General features: G+C 47.4%; 1 protein-coding gene across 1 annotated transcript; it reads right to left on the minus strand.

The window, feature by feature from the left end:
* Positions 1–1,292: 1,292 nt before the first annotated feature.
* TRIM35 (tripartite motif containing 35) lies at positions 1,293–22,732 on the minus strand. The gene is made up of 6 exons (XM_032389190.1): positions 22,225–22,732; positions 9,170–9,265; positions 7,741–7,971; positions 4,718–4,740; positions 3,798–3,916; positions 1,293–2,461 (listed from the first exon to the last, which is right to left on the minus strand). Exons 1-6 carry the CDS (start codon positions 22,657–22,659, stop codon positions 1,884–1,886), a joined length of 1,482 nt encoding a protein of 493 aa, XP_032245081.1. The 5' UTR covers positions 22,660–22,732; the 3' UTR covers positions 1,293–1,883.
* Between the last annotated feature and the right edge of the window lie 1,845 nt (positions 22,733–24,577).

Here is a 24,577-nt window from a genome sequence, read left to right on the forward strand (position 1 = left end):
TCCAATATCTAAGTTGGAAATAAAAAACATTTTTAAAAGTTTATTATAACTAACAAAATAATTCCAGGTCAAGATTGTCCTAGAGATTATATTTGATGGGCTAGATTAATACTTTAGAGAATGCACACTGGTCTCAGATGTGTTGGCGGCCAAAGTGCCTTGAGCTCCCTGAGACTGACTGCCTTCAGATGGGACGTGCACATGCCAGTCTGCCAACATTCCAACCTGGTCCCCTTCACGCAGTAGCATCTCCTACCGCGTCCTTCCCTGTGCCCCCTACCAATCGTACATATCATGTTTATAACCACCTCATGGTTTTGAATCGTCCTTTCTGTTTAAATGTCCTTTTCTGTTTACCGGGGGCACAGGCAGGAGAAAGAATCTTGAGTTCTCGGTCAGGAACATGCTCCTGATGAGACCACCACCACCCCTACAGGCCAGTATTTCCTTCCACCGTGCTGTTTCCTGGGACAGGACAGCTGACAATTAAAAACACTCTTCAGGCAGGTGCGAGGAAGAAAAGGTGGAGGTGCAGGTCCGCAGGCACGGCAGGGCAGAGGCAGACGAAATCAGGATGAAAACACAGGGGGCAACAGAGCGAGAAGGAGCAGGCTGAGGCCAGCAAAGGCCAAGCGAGGTACCTCCGCCCTTCTCCCTCCAGGCCCCCCTCCCCGGACCAAATCCTCCCTTTCCTACCTCCTCACTAAAAAGGACCCCTCTTTCCTTCCTTTCTCATGACTTTGTAAGAATGAATCAGAGCTGCTTCCTTCACAGTAACTACAGGACGTAATTTTCCACTCCTCCTACCTCATTTACAGATGAGGGAATCGAGGCCCACAGCAGGAACGGGTCTAAACTGTGGTTTTTAAAATCATGTTTGCAACAGTCTTTCAAAGAGTGTAAATAGATAAATCAGAGGTGACCTGAGCAGGCTTGCCTCTGCCCCGGAGGGGACAAGAGGGGGCTCTGTGGAGCGGTTTTAAAATACTGGTATAAAGTGACAGACTTGGGCCTGGGTCCTGCCTCAAAGCCATAGCAGCAGCACTGTATGAATTAGATTTTCTTATTTTCTGTGTTCTTGATACTCCGACCACGGGGAAACTGCTCCTCCCAGGGCTAGCCAATTCCCGGGGAAAGCAATCATCTCCCCTGGGTGCACGCCTTTCATATGCAAACCAACCAATCCAGAGCTATTGGGCTAAACTCCCAACCACTTCCTTTACCTCTCACAGGGCTCTAACACTCCCTCCTGATCACCCCCCCCCCACCCCCATCCCCGTCATCCCTGACAACTGGGGGCAGCCCCTCTGCCCCAGAGCCCGCCAAAATTATTCCAACCCGCAGATCCCAAACCTGTCTACCCAGACAGAGCCCTGCCAAGCCTGTTCTGTCACTAAAACCACAATAAAGTCTACCTGGTGCTTCCTCAACTCCCTCTGCTTCCTAAGGGGCCTGGTGCTTCCCTGGTGGCTCCCCCGGCCCACGTGGTGGGGCCTTCCTCTTGGGAATTGTAAATAACCAACTCTTTCCCACTGCAGCCTCACCATACCCAGATAATAAAACCCACATGCTAAAATGGGCCCATTCTTCTAGAAGCAAACATCATCCCCAGACATCCTGGAATTCGGAGTTAGAAAATGCACATCCTGAAGGGGCCAGGACTCTGGGGAGTGAGGTGTCCCCTGGATGACTTCAGAAATGAAGGAGGCGGCTTGGGGCCTGGAGCCACAGGAAAAGGACAGGACTGGTCAGCAGGTAGATCCTGGCAAGGAGGTGGACGGTTCAGAGGTACTGAGGTGAGCACGGCTTGAGGAAGACGGACACAAAGGAAGCAGGACCATGACCCAAGTGCCAGGTGGCGCGGGGCAGGCTCTGGGCCAGCCTCAGCCATCCAGCTCCTCCTTGACAGTGATGCGCAGGGGGCAGATGCGCAAAGGCTCAGGGGGCCCGTCCCCCCGCGCGCCCCCCAGGTAGAAGTAGGGCCGCACCTCCCCGAAGCGGGCGTGGAAGGTGTACAGGTGACAGTGGTTCTCCGCGTCGTAGAAGGACAGCTCGCCCTCCTCACACTCCAGCTCCACGCGCAGGCGGCGAGGGATGGCTGGGACCAGAGGTGACGTGGCCGGGTCCGAGGTCACGCAGTGGTCCCCGTCCACCCCCTGCGTGCGGCACACGTACCAGAAGCCAGAGCGGGTGTCGTGGTAGCAGCTGTGCGAGTGGCCCTCGGCGCCGGCGTCCTGGCGCAGCCGCACCACACCCACCCGCCAGCTCGGCAGCCCCCCCAGGTCCACCTCCCAGGTGTGGGAGCCCTGGGAGAAGACGCGGGAGCCCAGCAGGCAGGGCGCCGAGGAGAAGCGCTCCGGGTTCTCCACCTGCACTCGGTAGCCGTGGTTGGTGACGCTGGTGAGGTCATCGGACACAGAGAGCCAGCCGGCCGCGGTGTTGGGATCGAAGCTGAAGGGCACTGAGAGCAGAGGCGGGAGGCGGGGGGAAATCAGCAAACCTCACGTGCCGCCCTTCTGCCATGCCAGTGGTGCCTGCCATCCCCCCAAAGCGACCCCCTGCGTCCCGCCTGGCCGCAGCGCCCGGAGGGAGCCGTCGGGGCCCGAGGGGCCATGCTACGGGTTGAACCGTGCCCCACCAAAGGGGATGCTCAAGTCCTAACTGTCAGTGCCTCGGAAGGCACGCTTATTTGGGAATGGGGTCACGTGACTAGGATGTGATTAAGATGAGATCAGACCGGAGTTGAGTAGGACCTTAACCCAATATGACTGTTGTCCTTAGCAAAGGAGAAGAGACACAGACACGTGAGGGGAGGTGGCCAGGTGGCAACAGGGGCCGAGATCACAGGGCTACAGCCGGCAGCCAAGGACAGCCGTCAAATGCCGGAAGCCAGCAAGTGGCAAAGAAGTCTCTCCCTATAGGATTCAGAGGGAGCATGACCCTGCTGACACCTTCATTTTGGACTTCTAGCCTCTGGGGACTGTGAGCAAGTAAATCGGTCATTTGAAGGCATCCAATGTGCAGTCCTTTGTTACGGCAGCCACAGGAAACCAATAGAAGCAGGGACCCTGGATGCTCACACAACTCCCGTATGATGGAGAGAAACACGTAACATTCCTCTGGGTCACTGACAGCTCTCTCTATAAAATCATGATGTCACCGTCAGCTTGGGTTGTGCACAAAAATACCACAGACTGAGTGGCTTAAACAACAGAACCGTCTTTCTCATAGTTTTGGAGACCAAAGTCTGAGACTGGGGTGCAGCGCGGTTGGGTTTTGGTGACACACTCTTCCTTGTTCACAGATGGCCACCTTCTTGCTATGTCCTCACAGGGGGGAGAGAGGGTCAGGAAGCCAGCTCTCTGATGCCTCTCCTTATCAAGGCACTAATCCCATCATGGGGCTCCATACTCATGACCTCATGTAACCCAATCACCTCCCAAAGGCCCCACGTCCAAATGCCACCACATCGGAGGTTAGGACTTCAACATATGAATATAAGGGGATGCAAACACTCAGTCCCTTCATCACCTATACAATACCGTTCTGAAAAGAGAGGGCAGCCGGTTCCTCTTTCTGCAGAGGTGGCCGAGTGTCAGGACCCAAAGAGGAAGGGGTTCTGCCAAGAGAGCTTTGAGCGGTGGGGCAGGGGGTGGAGAGGGCACCAAGGGACCTGTCTGAAAGGGGCTGGAGAAGGCCCTACAGGGAAGGAAGCTGAAAGAAATGAGTCTGGCTGGTTCTCCGCCTCACATGAAGTGCCTTCTCTGACTGTAACCCCTGGCTGCACCCCCACTCACCGGATTCGACAGATGTGACCATCTTCCGCCAGATGTGGTACTGCAGGGAGTCCAGATATTTGCAGATGTCGATGAGCATGCCGGGCTGGACCGGTTCTGGCTCCATGGTGCAGAAGAGGCTGGAAAAGGAGAATTGGGCCGGGTGGGCAGAGCCAAAGCCAGGCATCCTGGGCCTAACTGGGTCAGCAGGAAACAGGCAACAGGACTCATTCCTGGCCACCCTACCCAAGACAAAGCTGGGCTGGGCTCTGATGGGACAGAAGCCAGTAGCCAACTAGGCTGCTCACAGCTCCTCAGGATTCAGTATGCAGGGTCAACCTTACCCAGCTAGGAAAAATATAAATAAGAAGTTCTCAGACATAGGTCCCATCCTTGTGGGCAGAAGTCATACGTATATATCTGCTCATGGGATGTCTGAGGCAGAAGGGACCTTAAGGGTCCTCTAGTCCCAATGTCTGAAGGTATCACTTTGCTTGAACACCTCCAGTGACAGGAAACTCACTACTTCCCTAAGCATTCTCTTCCATCTTTGTGCAGCTCGGACTGGAATATAGTTCATCACTGTGAACCCAAAAGCCATCAACACAAACCAGCCTCTCTCAGAGAGAGAGGCTAACCAAGAGACAAGCCTAAATGTTGGGAGGACCCGCTGGGAAATACAAGCCGTGTGCAGGATGACGCATTCTCTCCCCACACAGTGGATGGTCATTTTCCACACTCAGGAAAACAACACTTCACCACTGCCAATTGAAGTGGGATGACTTGAAAAAGGACTCTCTCCACCTGGCCAGTCCCCACCACTCCCTCTGGGTTCCACCCAGCTAGCTTCATCACCTGCCTGGCCCTGGAGCCACTGCAATGGGCACCCCCGGTATTTCTGCCTGCTTTTCCCCTCCCCTCCACCAGCCTTGGCAACTTACCGGCGTTTTCGGCTTTTGTGTTTCTAAAAGAGAAAAAAAAAAGAGAGAGAGAGACATAAACACAGGGGAAAAAAACAAACAAACCGTAAGTTTCTGACCTCAAAAGGAGTCCTACATCCCATGTTCATGGATTAGAGGACTTAATATTGTTACGATGGCAATACTCCCCAAAGAGATCTACAGATTCAATAAAATTCCCATCAAAAATTCCAGCTGGCTTCTTTGCAGACACTGACAAGCTGATCCTAAAATCCATATGGAAATTCAAGGGACCCATAATAATAGCCAAAACAATCTTGGACAAGAACAAAGTTGGTGACTCACATTTCCCAATGGCAAAGCGTATTAAAAGCAACAGTGGTCAAGACAGTGTGGTACTAACATAAGGACAGACATAGCTCAGTGGGCACTGAAAGTCAAGAAGTAAAGCCTCAAATTTACTGTCAATCGGTTTTCTACAGGGTGCCAAGGCCATTCGATGGAGAAAGAATGGTCCCCGGTACACAGTGCTGGGACAACTGGGTATCCACATGCAAAAGAATGAACTTGGATTCTCACCTTGCACCATATACAAAAATTTTAAAAATTAACTCAAAGCCTTAAATGTGGAGCTAAGCCTATAAAACTCATGACCTTGGATTAGGCTATGGTTTCTTAGATATGACACCAAAAGCACAAACAGGAAATAAAACACAGATAAACTAGAATCCATCACAGTGAAAAGCTTCTGTACTTCAAATGAAGTTACCCAAAAAGCGAACAAATAACCCATGGAATGGGAGAAACTATTTATAAATCATATACCTGATAAAGGTCTAGTATGCAGAATATATAAAAACCCTTATAATTCAACAAGAAAAAGACAAACAACCCAATTTAAAAAATGGACACAGGGCTGGAACGCACAGTTCCCCAAAGATACACAGATGGCCAGCAAGTCCCTGAAAAGATGCTCAACAGCATTAGCTGAAGAAATGCAAATTAAAACCACAATGAGATACCATTTCACACCCCTGCAATGTCCATTAAAAAAAAAAGGAAAGTAAAAAGGTCCGTGTTGGCAAGGATGTGGAGAAATTAGTCCTCATACACTGCTCATGGGAATATAAACTCTGCGCAGTCACTTGGAAAACAGTGTGGCAGTTCCTCAAACAGTTAAACTTACTAGTTACCATATGATTCAGTAAATCTCCTTAGGCACATACTCAAGAGAAAGGAAAAAGTACATCTACACAAAAACTTGCACATGAATGTTTATAGCGGTGTGATTCATAACAGCTCAGAAATGGAAGCAACCCAAACGCCCATCAACTGATGAATGGATACATAAAATGTAGTATACCCCTACAATGGAATATTATTCAGCCATGTCCTGATACATGCTGCAACAGGATATAGTTTCAAAACATGCTGAGTGAAAGAGCCAGTCACAAAAGGCTGCATCTGATAGGATTCCATTTATGGAAATCATTTATGGAAGTGTCCAGACAAGGCAAACCCTTAGAGGCAGCAAGGAGATTAGCGTTTGCTGAGGGCTGATGGTGGGGGTGGGGGTGGGGGGGCAGAGGAGGGCCACAGCTAAAGGGTATGAGGTTTCTGTTTCTGGAGACAAAACGTGCTACAGTTGATTGTGGTGATGGCTGCACAACTCTGTGAATAGAGTAAAAACCACTGGATTGTACATTTTAAATAAGTGAATTATGCAGTATACGAATTATATCTCAATAAAGCTGTTATGAATTATATCTCAATAAAGCTGTTATATATATATATATAAATAAAAAAAAAAGTCACAAAAGCATCCCTGAAAGCACAATGGGTCCTGGCCACTCCCAATTTCCTGAACAGAAACAGCAAAGAATCCAGCTTTTAGAACCCACCAAATGATTTTATCATCGGGGCATTTTGGAGACAGGAGACACCAGGGTTCAAAGCTTTGTGTGAGGCAGAAAACCTACAAGAGTCCCCAGCCAGGATGTGACACCTGCCTGAATGGAGGATGTACCTGTCCCTTCTCAATCCACTCTACAAAGTCTCCCCTTTCCAGAGAGTTCGGCTGTTCTCTAAGTAGAGGAGATAGCTCGCTATCCTGACTGATTTCCAAACTAGCTTTCCAGTTACAGACACGTCTCCATAAGAATCATGGGGTGGGGGGGGGGAGAGGGGAAGGGGGGGGTGAAAAACATAAAAAGAAATAAAGAAAATGAATGAAACATGTATTTTTAAAAGAGAGAACAGAGCCATCCTTTTCTTAAGAAAGCAACAGAGAATACCAAAACATCATATTTAAATTTAAAAATTAAAATAATTGTATAATTTTAGAATAGTCCATTTTGTCTTCTTTGTAAAATCCTATAACCCCTGTCTAATTATGGAAAAAACATCAGGCTAACCCAGAGTGGGAGGACACTCTGCAGGCTATCTGGCCAGCACTCCTCAGGTCATGAAAAACAAAAAGAATAAGACACTGTCACAGACCAGCAGAGACTGGGGCACAGGACAATTAAATGCGATGTAGGTCCCCGGACTGGATCCTGGAGCAGAAGGAGGATATTAATGCAAAAAATGGTGGACTCCAAATAAGTCTGGAGTTTAGTTAATTACAATGCACCAAGGTCAGGTTTCTATGGACAAATGCGCCACGAGGTGATATAAGGTGTTAACAATGGGAGGACGTAGGAGGAGGGGTCTACGGGGCACCCAGCACTACCTTCACAACTTTTCCACCTTGTTTAAAAGGTACTCTGCTGTATTAAGGAGTAGACAGAGAAGAAATAAAAAGAGAGCAAGAGTACAAGAGAGGCAGGGAGAGAGACAAGGAAAGGAGAGAGGCAGACAGAAGTGAGAAAGTCCTCAGGAACCCCGCTCTGCTGAAAATCCCCTTGGCTTCCTGACAAGCAGGGCACCTCCTCCGGGGGCTCCTCCGGCCCAGCAACCCCACCCAGCACCTGCCAGTCTCTGGCTCCCCACTGGCTCCCGACCACCTGCTCCCTGTCCCTGAAGCCAGATGGCGAGCCCCTCACCATGAGAAAAGAAACATCATCCTCCTTCATCTCCACCTGCAGCCGCTCAATCTCATGGGCCAGGGCTTCGGTGTCTTCCGCCAGCTGCTTCATCTTCTCCTCCACCAGACGCTGCTTCTGCCTCGCCTCCTCCGCCATGGTGTCCAGGATGGCTTGCTCCTCCACGCGCAGGAACTCGCGAAGCTTGTCGAACTCCTGCCGGATTCGCCCTTCCAGCCAGGCAGCCTCCACCTACAGCCCAGAGCAGGACGGGGCCACGGAGGCTCAGGCCCGGAGGGAAGCTCTCAGGCAGCACCTGGCCTCGGGACTCTCAGGTTTCTAGCAAAGGAGCGCTCTTTTCAACAGAAACCGTGGGTGGAACCCCAACAGGTAAAACACAGACGCAGTTTTATTAGCACAAATTTTTAAGTTTAAAGTCACACAGCATGAGGTTGTCTTGATAAATTAAAAAAATCACATCAAATCTGCTTATTGATAACACCTGTCATCTGTATCTTCCTCAACACACAATATTCTGTATCTTGGCTGGGTACACCATAGCAAGGGAAATCCTGAATCACACAAACGAACTGTTGTAAATAACGACTTTTAAAAATTATCTGCCTTCCCATCTTAGGACTTCAAATCTGTCTGATGCAGAGGCTTAACAAAAGAGGAGTAGAAAGCACTTATTTTAAAGCTGAATCATTCACAATATCCGTACCCCTAATCATAACTACAAAAAGCTTTTTTAAAAAGTTAGAACAGGGGCACCTGGGTGGCTCAGTCAGTTAAGCATCTGCCTTCAGCTCAGGTCACGATCCCAGAGTCCTGGGACTGAGCCCTGCATGGCAGCTCCCTGCAAAGCAGGGAGCCTGCTTCTCCCTCTGCCTCTGCCTCTCTCTCTCTCATGAATTAATAAATAAAATCTTAAAAAAAAAAAAAGTGGAAGCTTGGAGCCCAAGTAGGAGGCCGGGTGAGAAACAATGGAGACAGGGCCAAGATGGTGGGTGGCGGGGGAAACACAGCGTCGGGTGGACAAGATGTACTTTCCGTTAGAGAGGCCAGGACTGCTGAGTGGACCGGGGGAGGAAAGGGGAAAGAGGAATAACTAAAGAGCCCCAGGTCATCGGTGGCTTGCGCAGCTGGGTAGATGGTCGAGTGCGGCACGTGCTCAAGCTAGTCTGAGACCACAGCGCAGACGGCACAGGTCACTTTTCACGCCCCTCCCACAGCTGCTGGCGTGGCCACGCCCAGCTATTCGGAGAGGCCACGGCAATGCCGCCACAACCAGCGACCTAGGACGTGACTATGCTAGACCCTCAGGGCTAAGGCAGGCTGAACCTGGGTCAACACCCACAGTCAGGGCGGGCCCACCCTCGCCTCTCCCCCCACCAATTCCCCCACTGACCCAGGTCTCCCTAATCTCCCCGCCCAGCCGAGCACTCACCTGATTGTGCTTGGCAATGGCCTCGTAGGATCGCCTCATGGCCCAGAAGGCCTTGGCTTTCTCCCGCAGCGCGTGCTCCATGTTCCTGCACTTGGCCTGCCGTGAGGAACGAGAAGGAGGAACATGAGGGCTGGAGGCCAGGCAGGGGCGGGGCATACTCCATTTACAGCTGGAGTCCCACTTCAGTGCGGGTACAGCTCAGCCACATTCACTCAACCCATCTGTCCACACGCTGCAGGGCACAGCCCTGACCTTGAATCTAGGTTTTAGCATAAAACTCTCTCAGACGCCTTCTAGCCGGCCCCTTTGTTTTATACCTGGTACAGATGGGGAGACAGAGCCGAGGAGGTAAATGACCCGTTCCCTCTCAAGCTGGCCATAGTACACAGAGAAGGGCATCCCACTCAGGCCTACAGCTGGTCCAGGCTGTCCATGAACCCCTGAGCTGTTGCCACTCTACAGACAATGTGTTCACAGGCTCTCTTAATGACTTTCTAAACTGGACTGGCCTGCAGTCAGTAATGAAAAGGTCTGATTACAGGTAGATCCAGTTAATCCTATAGGGCCTTATCTAAACTACACATCTCCCCACATCCCCACCTTATTGCAATATTCCAATAGTGCATGGGCCATGCAAAATACTTTAATCACTGCTTTAATCAAATACTTTTTGTTTAGTAGTCTTGTTTTTTTAAACTTAACCATTATTACTCTGATCTCCTTGGACTCCTTGAAGAACCATTACCAGTTTGAGGTTGGATTCCTACCTTTTGTATTCAAGGACTATCCATTTCTCTCCATTTTTATCCTTTTCTCTCCTCATTCTGAGAAAGCTTACCAAGTTTTTCTTTGGAAAAATAGTAACAATTCTAGTGGCATTAATTATAAATGACTAGCATTTATTGAGCATTTACTATTTGCCAGGGAATGTGTAAATTACTTTACAAATTATGTCACTTAATCATCACATCATCCCTATTACGTAAGTAATAGGATTAGACTCATTTTATAAATTAAAAAAAAAAAAAAAAAGCCAAAAGCACACAAAAGGGAAGTGAGAGCACACAGCTACTATGTCGCAGGACAAGGATGTGAACCTAGACAGTGGTGGTAGGCAGCCCCTAAGATGGCCCCTGGTGATCCCTCCATCCTGTGAGATAGGAAAGTCTACTGCTTTAAGATTCCAAGTTTGGGGGTGATTTGTTATGCAGCAGTACATAATAGAGATCTGTCCTCAAAAGCCTCATCCCCACCTGGACCTGATTCAGATGACAAGATTCAGAAGTGGATGCTGTAATGGGGTAAGACGTTTGGGGATCTTGGGAGGGGGTGAGTGTATTCTGCATGCTAGGGGGACAGGAACCATTGGGGAATAGAGGGCAGATTGAAGGAGGGGGCCTCTAAAATGGCCCCAGTGGTCCCCACCTCTGGGGATTCATGCCCTGGTAGAATCTGCTCCCCATGGGCTGGACCTGATGACTTGCTTCTAACCAGCAGAATGTGGCCAAAGCAAAGGGATATTGCCTCTGAGATGAGGTGACTAAAAGCCTGTGCACATCCTTTCTTGCCCTCCGTTGCTTGCTCAGCGGGATGGAAGCCACCTGCCACGTTGTGGTGCAGCCTATGGAGTGGCCCACGGAGCTAGGAATTAAGGATGGCCTCCAACCAGCAGCCCATGAGGACTGTGATCCCACCAGTGGCCACACAAGTGAGGAGCTCGAATGGTGACCTTGGCCTACTTGAACCTTCAGATGAGACCGAAGCATCAGGAGAGATCTGAAGCAGACATGCCCAGCTAAGTCATGCCCAGATTTCTGACCCACAGAAACCACGAAGTAATAGATATTGCTTGTTTTAAACCACTATTTTTGGAGGTAATTTGTTATGCAGCAATAACTAGGCTGTCTGTCCTGCTCCAGAGCCCATTCTTGTAACTGCTGTACTCCAGAAAATGCTTTCATTTTCTGCAGGTTTCTTCTTTTCTATTCATTTTGGCCACTTTTATGATCTTGAGAATAGGTAACAGATCTTTTTGTTTTCTGTAGTATAACATCTCTAAGGTGCCTCCTCAAAAGCAAAATCAAATCAGTATGAATATCCCACAAGGCCAGTGAAATACCATCCTAATGTTTTGTGGCAGAAGATGTTTTGTTACAAAGTCATATAACAAAGTTCAAAACAATTCTGTGATAAGCGTGGATGACAGGAGTGAAGCAACTGCCCACACACGTTACCCAGGGGTGTGCTGGCCCCAAAACAACGCAGCCCAGCCCTCTGCCTTCAACCTTGACAGCTAGGGAGTTACAGGCGGATGAGGATGGTGAGGGGATAGGGTGGGAGGGGGGGGGGGAGTGACAGTCCCTGTCCTTTCCCAAACTCTTGAAGCACTTGGAGAGTTCTGGTGTCATTCAGCAAAGACCAACCCCAAAATGACCCTTCTCTGAGGTGTGAGTTGATGAGATCCACTAATGGTTCTATTAGTAACAAGCAGTTACTACTGCACATGCGCTATGCATCACGCACTAAATTACGCACTTAATAGAGATCATGCTACTTAATTCTTTTTTTTTTTTAAAGATTTTATTTATTTATGTATTAGAGAGCGAGAGAGAGAGAAACAGCATGAGAGGGGAGAAGGTCAGAGGGAGAAGCAGGCTCGCCGTTGAGCTGGGAGCCCGATGTGGGACTCGATCCCAGGACTCCAGGATCATGACCTGAGCCGAAGGCAGTCGCTTAACCAACTGAGCCACCCAGGCGCCCCATGCTACTTAATTCTTACATTCTTGTGAGGCAGGCACTACACTCCTCTTACACAGAGGAGAAAATAAGGCCCAGAGGAGTTGAGCAACTTGCCAAAATTAGACTTTAGCAGAGCCAGGATTTGTATCCAACAATAAAGGCCTATGTTCTTAGCCACGCTACACACCCTATCTCATTCAGAGAGCGAGTACTATGTTTGTCTGCCTGCCATTTATGTTTCTGAAAGTGTCATCTTATTCCCAAATTTGTTGTCAGCTTTCTTTAGTTCTAGAGTAAGTTTATAATTCTGTAAATACTTTGCCCAATTCCTTCAATAACCTAGCAGGTTAATGAATTTCCTCCCATAAATGTCAAACTAAACAACACATTTTAAAAACTAATGGCTATTCCCAAACTGGAAACCAACCAAATGTCCATCGAGAAATGGCTGAATTATGGTATATTCATAAAATGGAAAACTACTTAGCAATACAAAAGGAACTACTGCCACACAGTACATGGGCAAGTTTGTATATATATGTGTGTGTGTGTATGTGTGTATATATATATGAATTTATAAAAGTTTATATATGTAAATATATATACACACATATTTGTATATGTGTTTACATGTTTATATATGTATATATGCATATACATAAAATTTACATAGATGTAATATACATATATAAGTATATATATAAATTTTGCCAGAAAGAAGCCAGATACAAAAGAGCATATATAGTATCACTCCATTTACGTGAAGCTCAAGAACAGGCAGCACTAATAAGGTGACAGAAATCAGAAGGTGGTTGCCTCCTGGTGGACTGGCTGGGAAGAAGGGAGCTCTCCAAGGTGACAGAAATGTTCTATTAGTTCCTTTGAGGAGGCAAGTATAGGGTGTGTGTAACACTCAGAACTCTTCAAACTCAACAGTTAAGATCTATGCATCTTTTTTTTTTTTTAGATTTTATTTATTTATTTGAGAGAGAGAGAATGAGAGAGAGAGCACGAGAGGGAAGAGGGTCAGAGGGAGAAGCAGACTCCCTGCTCAGCAGGGAGCCTGATGTGGGACTCGATCCCGGGACTCCAGGATCATGACCTGAGCCGAAGGCAGTTGCTTAACCAACTGAGCCACCCAGGCACCCAAGATCTATGCATCTTATTGTATATAAATTATACCTCAAAATTTTTAAAACCTATAAAATGAAAACTTTAGAAGTGTTAGCCTTTTCTAGTCACTTACCAAGAGCGTTCCTTCCTCAATGAAATCCCTTCAATTTCTCTCAAGTTTAATGAGTTGTTTTTTACCTTTCAATCTCTTATTGTTGGCAATTAATTTGCTCTGGCATAAAACATAAATGTGCCTTAAGTAGTTGTAAACGGAACACCTCTTAATCACACCCAGGATGTGCCCCCTTTTCAATCTTATCCCCTTCTTCCTATCGGAGGAAACAAAGATCCTAATTTGTATAGCATTTCCCTGCTTTTCTTCATAGTTCTATCACCTATATATGCATCCCTAATCTAAATAATATACTTTAGTTTTGCCTGGTTTTGAACTTTATATTAATGGAACCATTCTGTATGCATTCTTTTGTGTCTTGTTTCCTTTACCTTGACATTAAGGTTTGTAGGATTCAAACACGTTATTGTATGTAAGTTTATCATTCATTGTTGCATTGTATTCCCCTGTATGAACACACCACAATCATTTACCCATTCTGGTGTTCATGGACAGTTGGCTCATTTACAATCTTCAAGTAATACAAATAGCATGAACCTTCTTATATACATCTCCTGGCGCACAGGTACACTTGTCTCTGTGCAAAATATCCCTGGAGGCAGGAATAGGCCACAAATATGTGAATCTTCAACTTTAGTAGATATGTCAAGCTGTTTTCCAAAGCAGTTGTAACAGTTTACACCACACAAGTGATGTTAATGAAAAATGTTTCTTAACCATTTGGATCTTTATCTTTAAATACCTGTTCAAACCTTTTGACTATTTTTCAATGCAGTTGCCTGCCATTTTTCTACTGGTTTGTAGGAATTTATTACAGATGTGCAATATATGTCTTTTCATGGGTTAGATGTGTAATAAGTATGTTCTATTATATATAATATATAGAATAGAATAGAATATATAGAATATATAATACTCTATTATATATTTCTTAATTTCAATATGGTCAAATTTATCAGCCTTTCCTTTAGAATTAGGGCTCCTTGGTTTTGTTTTAAAAATACCTCCTCCCTTCCCAAACTGCTAAAATAAAAAACCCTCCACATCCTGGGGTCACAAAGATAATCTATATTATTTGTTCTAAGCTTTACGGCTTTCCTTTCTCATTTAGGTCCAATGTGGATAACCTGGAGTTTATCCTGTGAATGGTGTGACCCCGGAGCTCGCTGCCTCAGAACCATTATTTAGAGTACTAGCATTCCCCACTGATGTACAGGCCACCTCTACCACACATCAAACACAGATGTTTCCAGTTCTCTAGTCTGTTCCCCTGGCCCACCTGTCTGTCTTCTGCCAACATCACACAGCCTTAATTCGAAAGCTGTAAAATATTAAGAGTTAAATGTCTCCTAAGATTGTTTTGGCAATCACTGGCTCTCTGAGTTTTCTTTTTTCTTTTAGGATTTTATTTATTTATTAGTGAGAGAAAGAGAGAGAGAGAGCGCGCGAATGTGTGCACCAGCAGGGGGAGGGGCAGGCAGAGGGAGAAGCAGGCTCCCCACTGAGCAGGGAGCCCGATGCGGGACTCATCCCATCTGACTGAGCCACCCAGGAGCCCGGCTGAGTTTTCATACAAATATTGGAATCAGCTTGCCAAATTCCACAAAATATCATGTTGGAATTTTGATTAGCATAGTACTGACTCTACAGATCAGTTTACTGACATCTTTAAATACTGAGTCTTCTAATCTATGAACATGGTATATTTTGCCACTTAGTCTTTGATGTCTCTCAATGAAATTATGTATTTTTCCCTGCCAGATTTCTGCAGTTGCATTTATTGCTAGATACCCAATTTTTATACTATTGTAAATGTTTTTTTATATTTGCTGATACACAGAGATATGATTGATTTTAATGTTGATTTTGCAACCAGTATTCTTCTAAACTCATTTATATTCATAATTTATCTGTAGCATCTTTTTATTTTCTCTGCAACAGAAATTTCTATGCAGATATATGGAATCATATTATCTGCACATCATGCCAGTGTAGTTTCCCTCTTTCCTAATCTTATACCTTTTACTTACGATTCCTGATTTACTTTATTAGCTAGGATCTCCAGCACAAAACTGTATACAGTTGGTCATAATGTGCATTCCTTTTTCTTGACTCCAATGAGAAAACTTTCAATATTTCACCATTAAATATGGTATCTGCTCTAAGTTTTTCAGTAGATATCCTTAATCAGATTAATGAAGTTCCTTCCCTTCCTAGTTTGCTAATTTTTTAAATCACAAAAGTATACTGAACTTCAACAAATTGATTTTTCTCATCTGTTGTCATAATCCTATTTAAGTGGCACAGAACTGGATTGTTTTCTTAGCTATCTGACAATTGTCATTTAACTTGGAATATTTAACGTAATTACCTGATACATTTGCATTTAAACCTACCACCTTGTTCTGTGCTATTTGTCCCACCTGTTCAGTATTTCCTTCTCTTCCCCTTTTCTGGGATTTACGATGCATGTTTTATTCCACTTTTTCCCTTTCCATGTATTTAGCGGTGAATCTAGCAAATACTGCACATAAAAAATTTGAATTCAAGTGAATCTCAACAATATACTTTCCATGTTTGCTTTAGATATTCTGATCTTAACACTAAACATACTTGTATCATGGACAGACCATTCAGGGACTGCATGTAGCCCAAAGAGCGCACTGAATGAGCAGAAGCTGCAAGTTGACTAGAGGGGGCTCTGCCATGAAGCCCCGTCAGGACGAATACGGGTCATCACGGCCCTGGATGGAGCTAAATGGCCCATGACAGGTGTGGAGCATCTCCCAGACCCCAAGCCCAAAACAGCAAATGAGCTCTGATTTTAGTTTCGAATTACGACACTCAGGATTACTTATTTATAAACATGCAAAACAGGAAGTCTTTATTTACACTAAAGGATTCAGAATGTGATTATATAGTCTACATCGTTTATTTAAAAATTACAATTTGATCCCTTAGGCAACAAGTTTCAAGAGTATATTTAATACCCTAAGGATTTCACAAAATTGTTTTGCCCAAAACATCCATTAACACAGGTGCTATGTGGTATAACAGAAAATGGGAAGGGCACAGGTAAGAGAAAGAATAAATATTATTTCCCAAGATTGTCACAGAATCCCTCAGGTACCTATCAAAGGCTAGAGTCATGTCTGTAGCCAGGGCTGTCCAGCCCAAGCCAGGTTTTCTGTCTTCCAAGGCCCTGTGTACACTGTTGCTTCTGACTAATTCCTGTCTGCACCCCACAACTATCTCAACGTAGCCTTGAAGACTCAGCTCAGGCTCCCTTCACTTCCTCCAGAGAGCCATTTCGATCTCCCCAGTAGAGTTCAGGTACATCCTGTGGGCTCTCATAGCTCCCACATACACCTCTATCGTCCCACTTACTACCCTGGATAATCAATCACTTCACTTTCCTGGAAAGGCTGCAGGCTCCAAGAAAGGGCAGGTCTTCTGGCCCAGCACAATGGTGCTCAATAAACCTTTGCAGAAGGAAAGGAAAGGACGCTTGCCCTGCAAGGGGAGAAACTGTCCTATCCATGCATATCCCCAGGGCTCAGCACAAATTGGATGCTCAACTACCTACCTGCCCAGTCAAGGAGTCCATCGAACGCCTAATGTTCTTTCCACTATGCCACACTGCCTCCTGGATTGAAAGTCGGGAGACCTGATTTTTACCCTTGTCTTTGTCACTAACCACTGGTGAGAACTTTGGCAAAAGCTCGCTCTCTCACTGGCAGTCAGGCTCCACACCTTAAAAATGAAGGCATGAAAGCTTCTGCAGACTCTCAAACTTCACTGTAAAAGTGAAGACTGCAGTTGTCTGTCCATGCTTACCTAGCCATCACCAGGGTTTCTAGGCATTTGCCTGTAGTCATTTTCCCTATCTAATTCAAACATTTGTTTTCAGGCAGACTGACACAGCAGCGAAGAGCTCTGGCACCTGGCCCCCAAGTTCAAATCCCTGCTCCTCTGTTTTGCAGCAGATGATTCTGAGCTAATTCCTTCTCTTCTCTGCACCAGTTTCCTCATGAGGGCAAGAGGGATGAGACTGCCTAGCTCGCAGGATTGCTATGACGTTCCCACTAGCCAATCTACGTAAGGTGCTTCCAAGAGCACACCAGGCCTGTGTTGGCTCTCACTACCATTAGGTGCCACTTAGTGGTGGATAATTTAACTCTCCTACTGGCTGTTCTCCAGGTTTCTTACAAGGATAGCATAAATGCATCCAAGACAACTTCATCTCGTCCATTATCCCTTTCTTATCCAACCGCACCCCAGTCTCCCGTTCTTCCTTTCCCTGTGGTGTTTCAGTCCTCCTCATGAAGCAGGTGTCCACCACAGTGCCTAGTGTGGGGGTCCGGTAACTCAGAAGCCTCAGTGAGCAGTGTTCAGTAAGCCCCCACCCCTGGGCACATGCCTTACCAAGCAGGCAGTAAATGTCCATGCACCTTGGACCTGGTAGTGTCTGGTCCATAAGGGGGAATCCAACTGGGAGTGCATAGTTAGGAAAAGGGGGGAAAGAATTATAAGGCGGGGGGAGACTTAAGGAAAACATGGAACATTCCTAGGTAAGATTTGGCCAGACTGATTCTAAGAATCCCAGAAGGGGAATGGATTGGGGCTGGTGCAGGAGGAGGCTGGAGGGCAGAGAATGACTCTCATGTGAGTCCCATGGGATGGGTAAGAAAGGGGACTGGACAAGGCAGTTCGAGGCCTGGGACTTGGCAGGAGTTCGGGCAGGCTTGCCTTGATGATGCAAGGCAGAGCAAACACCAGACGGGGAGTCAGGAAATCTGAGTTCTAATCCTAGATGTACCCTTGCCATTCCCTGCCAATGCCAGGAGTTGCTGCATTCCTCCAAGTTTCTGTTTTCTCACTAGTAAAATAGAACCATCTCCTCACAGTGCCCCGCGGCTCTGGGCCTGTGTTTGGGGACCTGCAAGTTTTCCACAAGAGTTTTCAATTAGTGTTTTCATTCAATAACCTAAAAAAACAAACAAACAAACCTAAGGTAAACCTTTTCCAAGCTGCCTTATAAACAGTGTGGACACACGCTTTCAGTTCCTACAACTGCAGTGCCGGCATTTGTATTTGTTAACAACTACCTTGACACCAAACTACACTACTTTCATTGTCTTGGCCTCATAATGATAGAACGTAAGTACACTTAATTTGTGAAGGAGTGAAGGATATGCTAGATCTAAATGAAGGCCAATTGTAGCGCAGGAAAAGTTTCAGATCTGCAGAGAGGGAAATTCAGACTGGCAAATCAAGGAACCACACAGAAGAGCGTAAAGGCGTATCCCAAACATTGTCAGACAAGCCTCACAGCCGCCCAGAGCAGTGCTTTCCTTTCAGCTAAATAAAGCCTGGTGATGAATATTTCAACTAGAACTGAACTGATTTTCTTTTGTGCTTTACCTGTAAACTGTTGTTGTTTTACTGCCTATATGTGCAATAAGCAAGAGGAATTTACGCTAGCTTAGCGTTTGTATGTACGGAATGTATTTTAAGTCACAGTGCTGGAACAGCTTTTCCTTTAAGAAGAATGGGTGCGTTGTTCAAGTTTGAGAAACAAGTGCTAGAGGCTGTCCCTTCAAGCTCCAACATGCACTTCAGCGCTCTGGTCTCAACCCTTATGGCATGTCTGGATAGCTCAGCAGTTCTTTCCCTTCTCACCCCACTGTCTTTAGGACAAAATCTCAGATCTTTTAACATGCCCTGGATGCCCCTTGGGATCTGTTCCGGACGCCTTCCTTCCTTGTCCAGACGTCTCTGGATTCCTGCCTTCCCTGCCCTCTGCCCCACCACTGCTGCTTGCTGCCCCTCACTTAGCAAACTCCTTCTAAGCCTTCAGGTCTCTGTGAAATCACTCCCACCGGACAAAAGCAGGCTCCTTGTTACAGCCGTCTGTCACCTCCTGTACTGTCCCTCACAGGAATGTCAGTCGATTATTAAATTATGCCTATCTGACTCCAAGAAGCCAGGGGCTAGGACTCCTCTGTCCTCTACTGAACATACTGCGCCTAGCACATAGTAGGGACCCACACGGTAGGATAGTGGTCCTCATCCACTCGAGCCTCTTAAATACCCACACATAACCCACTGTCCTCACAGCCCCCAGAACAGAGAGCCAGCAGGGAAAGTATTACCTGGGGACCAAAGAAGTTTCTCTCAAAGTCCATGACCAGAGTAGGGGCCCAACAAGGCTCCAGGTGAACTCTATATAATACCTGCTCTGTGACTTTGGACAAGTTACTTAACCCGAGACTCAGTGTCACTGTCTGTAAAATGGGGAGAATAGTACCTACCTGTGGTAAGCTGAATAAAGATGTCCACATCTTAGAACTTAGAAGCTGTGAATGTATTATTTATATGACAAAAAGGACTTTATAGATGTGGTTAAATTATGGATTTTAAGATGGATGATTATCCTGGATTGTCTCGATGCGCTCAATGTAATCAAAGGGTCCGTATAAGAAAGAGGAAGTTAGTAGAGTCAGAGAAAGCAATGGGAAAAAAGAAGCAGAAGTTGGAATGATGTGCTTTAAAGATGGAGGAAGCGGCCTCTAGAAGCTGGACAAGGCAAGCAAATAAATTCTCTCCTAGTCTCCAAAAGGCACGTAGCCCTGCCAACACCTTTATTTTAGGACTTCTGACCTCCAGAACTGTGAGAAAATACATGTGTGCTGTGTTAAATTGCCATGTTTGTGGCAATTTATTACAACAGCGATAGGACACTAACACACAACCTCACAGGGGTTTTGTGAGGATTAAATTTATTGACGTGTAAACACACCAAGATCACCTGGCACACAGTAAGTGCTCCAAAAGTGTTGGCTGGTACCATTACTCTGTTTGTCGAATTCCTCACAGGGTTGCCTAAGTGATCTTTCTAAGCACACATCTCACCACGAAGTCCCTATTTAGAAGCTCTCAGAGCTCCCCACGGCACCCAACAGCAGCCCCTTCAGCCTCTTCTCACCTCTCCAGCCCTCCCACACTGCTCTGCGCCCAGCCAGCCAGCACAACAACTTGTCCATTTACTGTCTGACTTCCCTTGCTACGCCGTGAGCGCCACAGGGTGAGGGCTCTGTCTTACCTTTGAGGCCTCAGCACCCCTCACAGGTTCCAGAACACAACACAACACAAGTCCTTGATACACAGCTGTCTAACACGCTGAATGAGTTCCACCCTGCATCAGGCTGAGCACACTTGGCTTGCATTCTCCTCAGATCTTTCCGGACTAGACTCCCTACCTCCTCATACATCGCCCTGGGTGCCTATCAATCTGACTGCATCATCCCTCTGCGTAAAACCCTCCTACTGCTCCCTACCGTCTTTAGGATAAAGGCCAAGCCTCAGGCCTCATGGCTTCTTCTGCATTTCCAACCTTATTTTAACTACTCTGAAATTCTTAGTGCCTAGAAAGTTAGGCCTCCCAGCTTCTGGACCCTTACGTATGCTGCTGCCTCTGGCCAAAATACCCTCCCTCACTCTCTTCACCTGGCTAACACCTCCTCATCCCTCAGGTCTCTGCTTGAAGTTCCTTGAAGGTATGAATTGTTGTTTATCTTATGCCTTGCAGTACCCCTGGGACCAAGCAGTACAAAGCATCTGCTGAAGGAACAGGAAGTTGTCCCTAGACCCTATTTGCTTCCCGGCACCTGACTCACTAATCTTGAACCCTGGATTAGCCCGGACCTAGGGGTTCTGCCTTAGTGCTCCTGGCCTTGACTCCTGCCCACCTTCCTGATCTGTACCTGTGACAGCCCCATGGTGATGAGTCATGACCTGATCCATGGTGCCCCCCCTACCTCGACCCCAGCCCCCAGAATGCACTTACTTTAGCTGTCCCACATCAGGACCTGGCACTTCTGCCAGTGGTAATGGGGAAAAGCATTGTTGTGGACCACTGTTAAACAAATAAGGCAACAGGAGTTATAGGGTTATCCCCTTGGTAAGCTACTGTAGTATTCAAACATGCATACTAAAGACATTCCCCTTCACCTGAACTCTGTCTAAATGTGTATGAAATTCTAACCAACTTTCAATATTTCTTAAGAAAGGCCTTAAAACAAACAAAACAAAAACAGTGTCTGGAGACCAGGCATTAGGGGTTCTTACAGTGCCTCCTTTTCAATACACTCAGCTTCCTACCAGTGGGTCTGACCCATGTGTTAGTAGGTGAGGAAATAAATTAGTGTTTCACATCCTCTGCAATCTTTTAAATAAAACCATAAATAAAAATAAAATAACAGAAAATGCCAGAATACAACAGACATTTTCACAGAACTTTTGTTTCAAGTGATACAATACATAAAGGTGTTCCGGATCACAACAGAAAAAATAGGGGCCAAGGTCAAAACATGAGCTTACTATGGGCTAAGGTCAAAAATTCTGAAAACTCCTAAGTTAGCTAATCCTTATTTTCTGATCATTTTTCCTTCTTACACCAAAGTATTCTCCGTGTTACTTCTATACCAAAGTATTTTCCATTCACTTTATTTACAGCCACAGGAACTCTAGGCATTGGGGTGCTGAGATCCAGAATAAACCAGCCAGCCAATGCCAAAAGCCTCTCCACTCCTACACAACACATAGGGCCAGGTCGGGGAAGTATGTGACCCCTTTTGGGAGACCTTTAGGCCAGGTCTTGGACTCCCACACCTCTAACTTGAGTATGCCAAGCTCCAAGATTCTTGGGCGTTACCCACACCTGTCCTTCTCAACCGGGCCCGTGCCACACCCTGCTGGCATAGAGGGTGCTGGCCTCAGCCCTTCAGAAGTGGGTGGGGCCGTCTTGGGAGCATCGTGTAACCTCAGTTCCCACACTTCCGTTTACAATCCCTCTTCACCCATCCCAGGCCCCCTGGGCCGACCCCTCTGTAGGTTAGCCAAGTCAGAGCGCTGGGGGTCCTGGCCGCAGGACCAGGCGGGGGCCTGGGCACACAGCTCTGGCAGGCTGCAGTGGCGGGAGCCGCGGGGGCCGAGGGGTGCTGAGTTGCAGTCCGGACCCGGCCGCCACGTGCGCGCTCGGCCACCTCCCGCACACTGCCGCTCTTACCCGAAAGTCGTGGGCAGTGTCTTTCACTGGCTGCACGCGGTGCCCCTGGTGCCGGGGGTCGGCCTGGCACAAGCAGCACAGCAGCTCCTTATCGTCGAGGCAGAAGAGGCTGAACTGGCCGCGGTGAGGGCGGCAGAGGCGCGGGGAGCGGTGGCCCGCCCAGCGCGCGCCCTCGGCCTCCTCGCGCAGCAGCTTCTCCACCAGGTTGTTGAGGGTGTGGTTGGTGCGCAGGTCGGCGAGGGCCGCGCGGTCCTTGCACACCGGGCAGGTGGGCGCCACCTGCACCTCCCAGCAGCGGGTCACGCACCCGCGGCAGAAGTTGTGGCCGCAGCGCAGAGTCACGGCGTCCCGGAAGGGGTCGTAGCAGACGGCACAGAGCAACTCCTCCTTGAAGGAACGGGAAGGCCCTGGGGACGCGGCGGGACCCAGCTCCATCGCCCCGGCCGCCGGATCCCAAACATGCAACTTTCGCTCCCGCCCCTCCCACCCGCCTAGAGGCTCCGGGACCCCGCGGTGAGCGGCGCCCGGCGCCTTCCGTTCGGAGCGCTGAGCGACAGCAGCGCCGTCCAATCGCGAGGGGCGCGCCCTGGCGGCTCCGCCCCAGTTCCGATCCGCGCAGGAAACCCCGGAAGAGCGGGGCGGACCCCGGCGCTCTGCGATCGCTGCACGTCGCCGCCGGTCGTCGCCGGTCGTCGCCGGTCCTTTGCGGTCTGGCCGGGTTTAGGGAGAAGGAAACTCCCCATTTGTGCTGCCGGGCTTGCGTGTCACGGGAAACCTATTTCCGATTTGAAATGCGAAAGGAAGTTGAGGAGCCTCTTCCTCAACCACTCCCTGGAAATTTCTGGTCCGCGAGGTTGGGAAAGAGCGAGCGCTCCACTTCCTGGTTCCGAAGTAGAGGCAAAGATCTGTCCCCCACCCTTGCTTTCGTTGTTCACTTAGTTTGGCCAGTCTTAATTCTGTACCCTGGAGTAAAGAGGAAACAGGTGAGAGAAGCGGGTAGTGGGAAGACCTCTAAAAAGACCCTTCTGTCCCGTGGTTGCATAAGTGGGCGGGTCACAATGTTTCCAAACTCTGTTTCCTAATGAGTAAAGTGGTGATCGTATCACTTGTCTACATGAGATGTGAGGATTAAAGTTAAATACGGAAAGTACTCATTACATGAGGCAGGCCCCCGTTAAAACAGAAAGAGTAGGGATTGCTTTGAAGCGAGCTATGGGAAGGAGAATCCAGGCTGAATTCCTACCTGCTATAGCAGGCCTGACTCTCTCCCAACTCCCCATTCCTGCCTCAGTTTGACCACTTTACAGCCTTCAGGTGTAGGATTCCTTTCCCCTGACACACGTCCATTTTCCCGGTTTCTGTTGGAAGACAGTCCTCCATTTGTCATTTTTCTGTATTTGAGCAGAGGCACTGACTGCCTTTTTTGGAATACCTTTTCAAGGATGTTTCTGTGGTGAATAGCCTTGGACAACAAATAATGTCTCCCTCCAGGCAAAGATCTGGCCGGCTTAATCTCCGGTATGAGAGATTCTGTTTCCCTGAGCTTCTAATTGCTCTTCTGTAAGGCAGCCTGCCATGGCCCTCATCACAGAGGATTCTGGGAATCGGGGCTCAGAAAAGTGGCCCAAATGATAATTCTCGGACTGTTGTTACCCACATTAGTAATGAGCCTCTCTTTGTCTCTGATGCAGGACTCTCACCTACCAGCATTCTTGAACCTGGTACAGGCTAACTTGGTAATTTGCAAAAAGGCTAAAATCTCAGTCGTTTTATAGTTCTTGACAGTTGTCTTCCAGACTTTTCCTCAGAGTAGCCTATTTCCCACAAAGCCAAGGGGATGAACACCACCAATTACTACCTTCTGCAGTGTTTCTTATGCATGGTTCATGGTCCTCCTGCATTACCTGGGGAGCTTTTTAAAAGCAGATGCCTGGGCCCACTTTGATCTACTTGCCTCTCTGAGAGAAAGGCCCAGGTATTTGCATTTTCACGTGCTCTCCAGGGATTCCCAGGCACCCTAAATCTTGAGGCCCACTGTTCTAGATCAGATCTGGAGTTAACAGTTACGGATTCAAAAATTAACCTGAGAGGCAGTCTCTGAAAAGGCCACAAGATGGGGCTAATAACCCTACACTCCAGGCACCTCCCTGAAAATCTTGTTTTCTAGTTTCCTTTTCTTTCACTGTGTTGTCTTATCTGTGTGTCCCAGTGCTCTGTCAGTCCGTCTGTTTTGCTGTCTGTGTATTTCATACTGTTCTTACAGGCTTTTCCCTGTTTGTTTTGTCATTGTTTTTCTCAGACTCTGAGTGGGGCCACAAATCAAAACGGGGGTGAAGAATAGAAATTAAATAGA

This window comes from Phoca vitulina, unplaced genomic scaffold (genome assembly GCF_004348235.1).
Source record: "Phoca vitulina isolate PV1807 unplaced genomic scaffold, GSC_HSeal_1.0 scaffold53, whole genome shotgun sequence".
Classification (NCBI taxonomy): domain Eukaryota; kingdom Metazoa; phylum Chordata; class Mammalia; order Carnivora; family Phocidae; genus Phoca; species Phoca vitulina.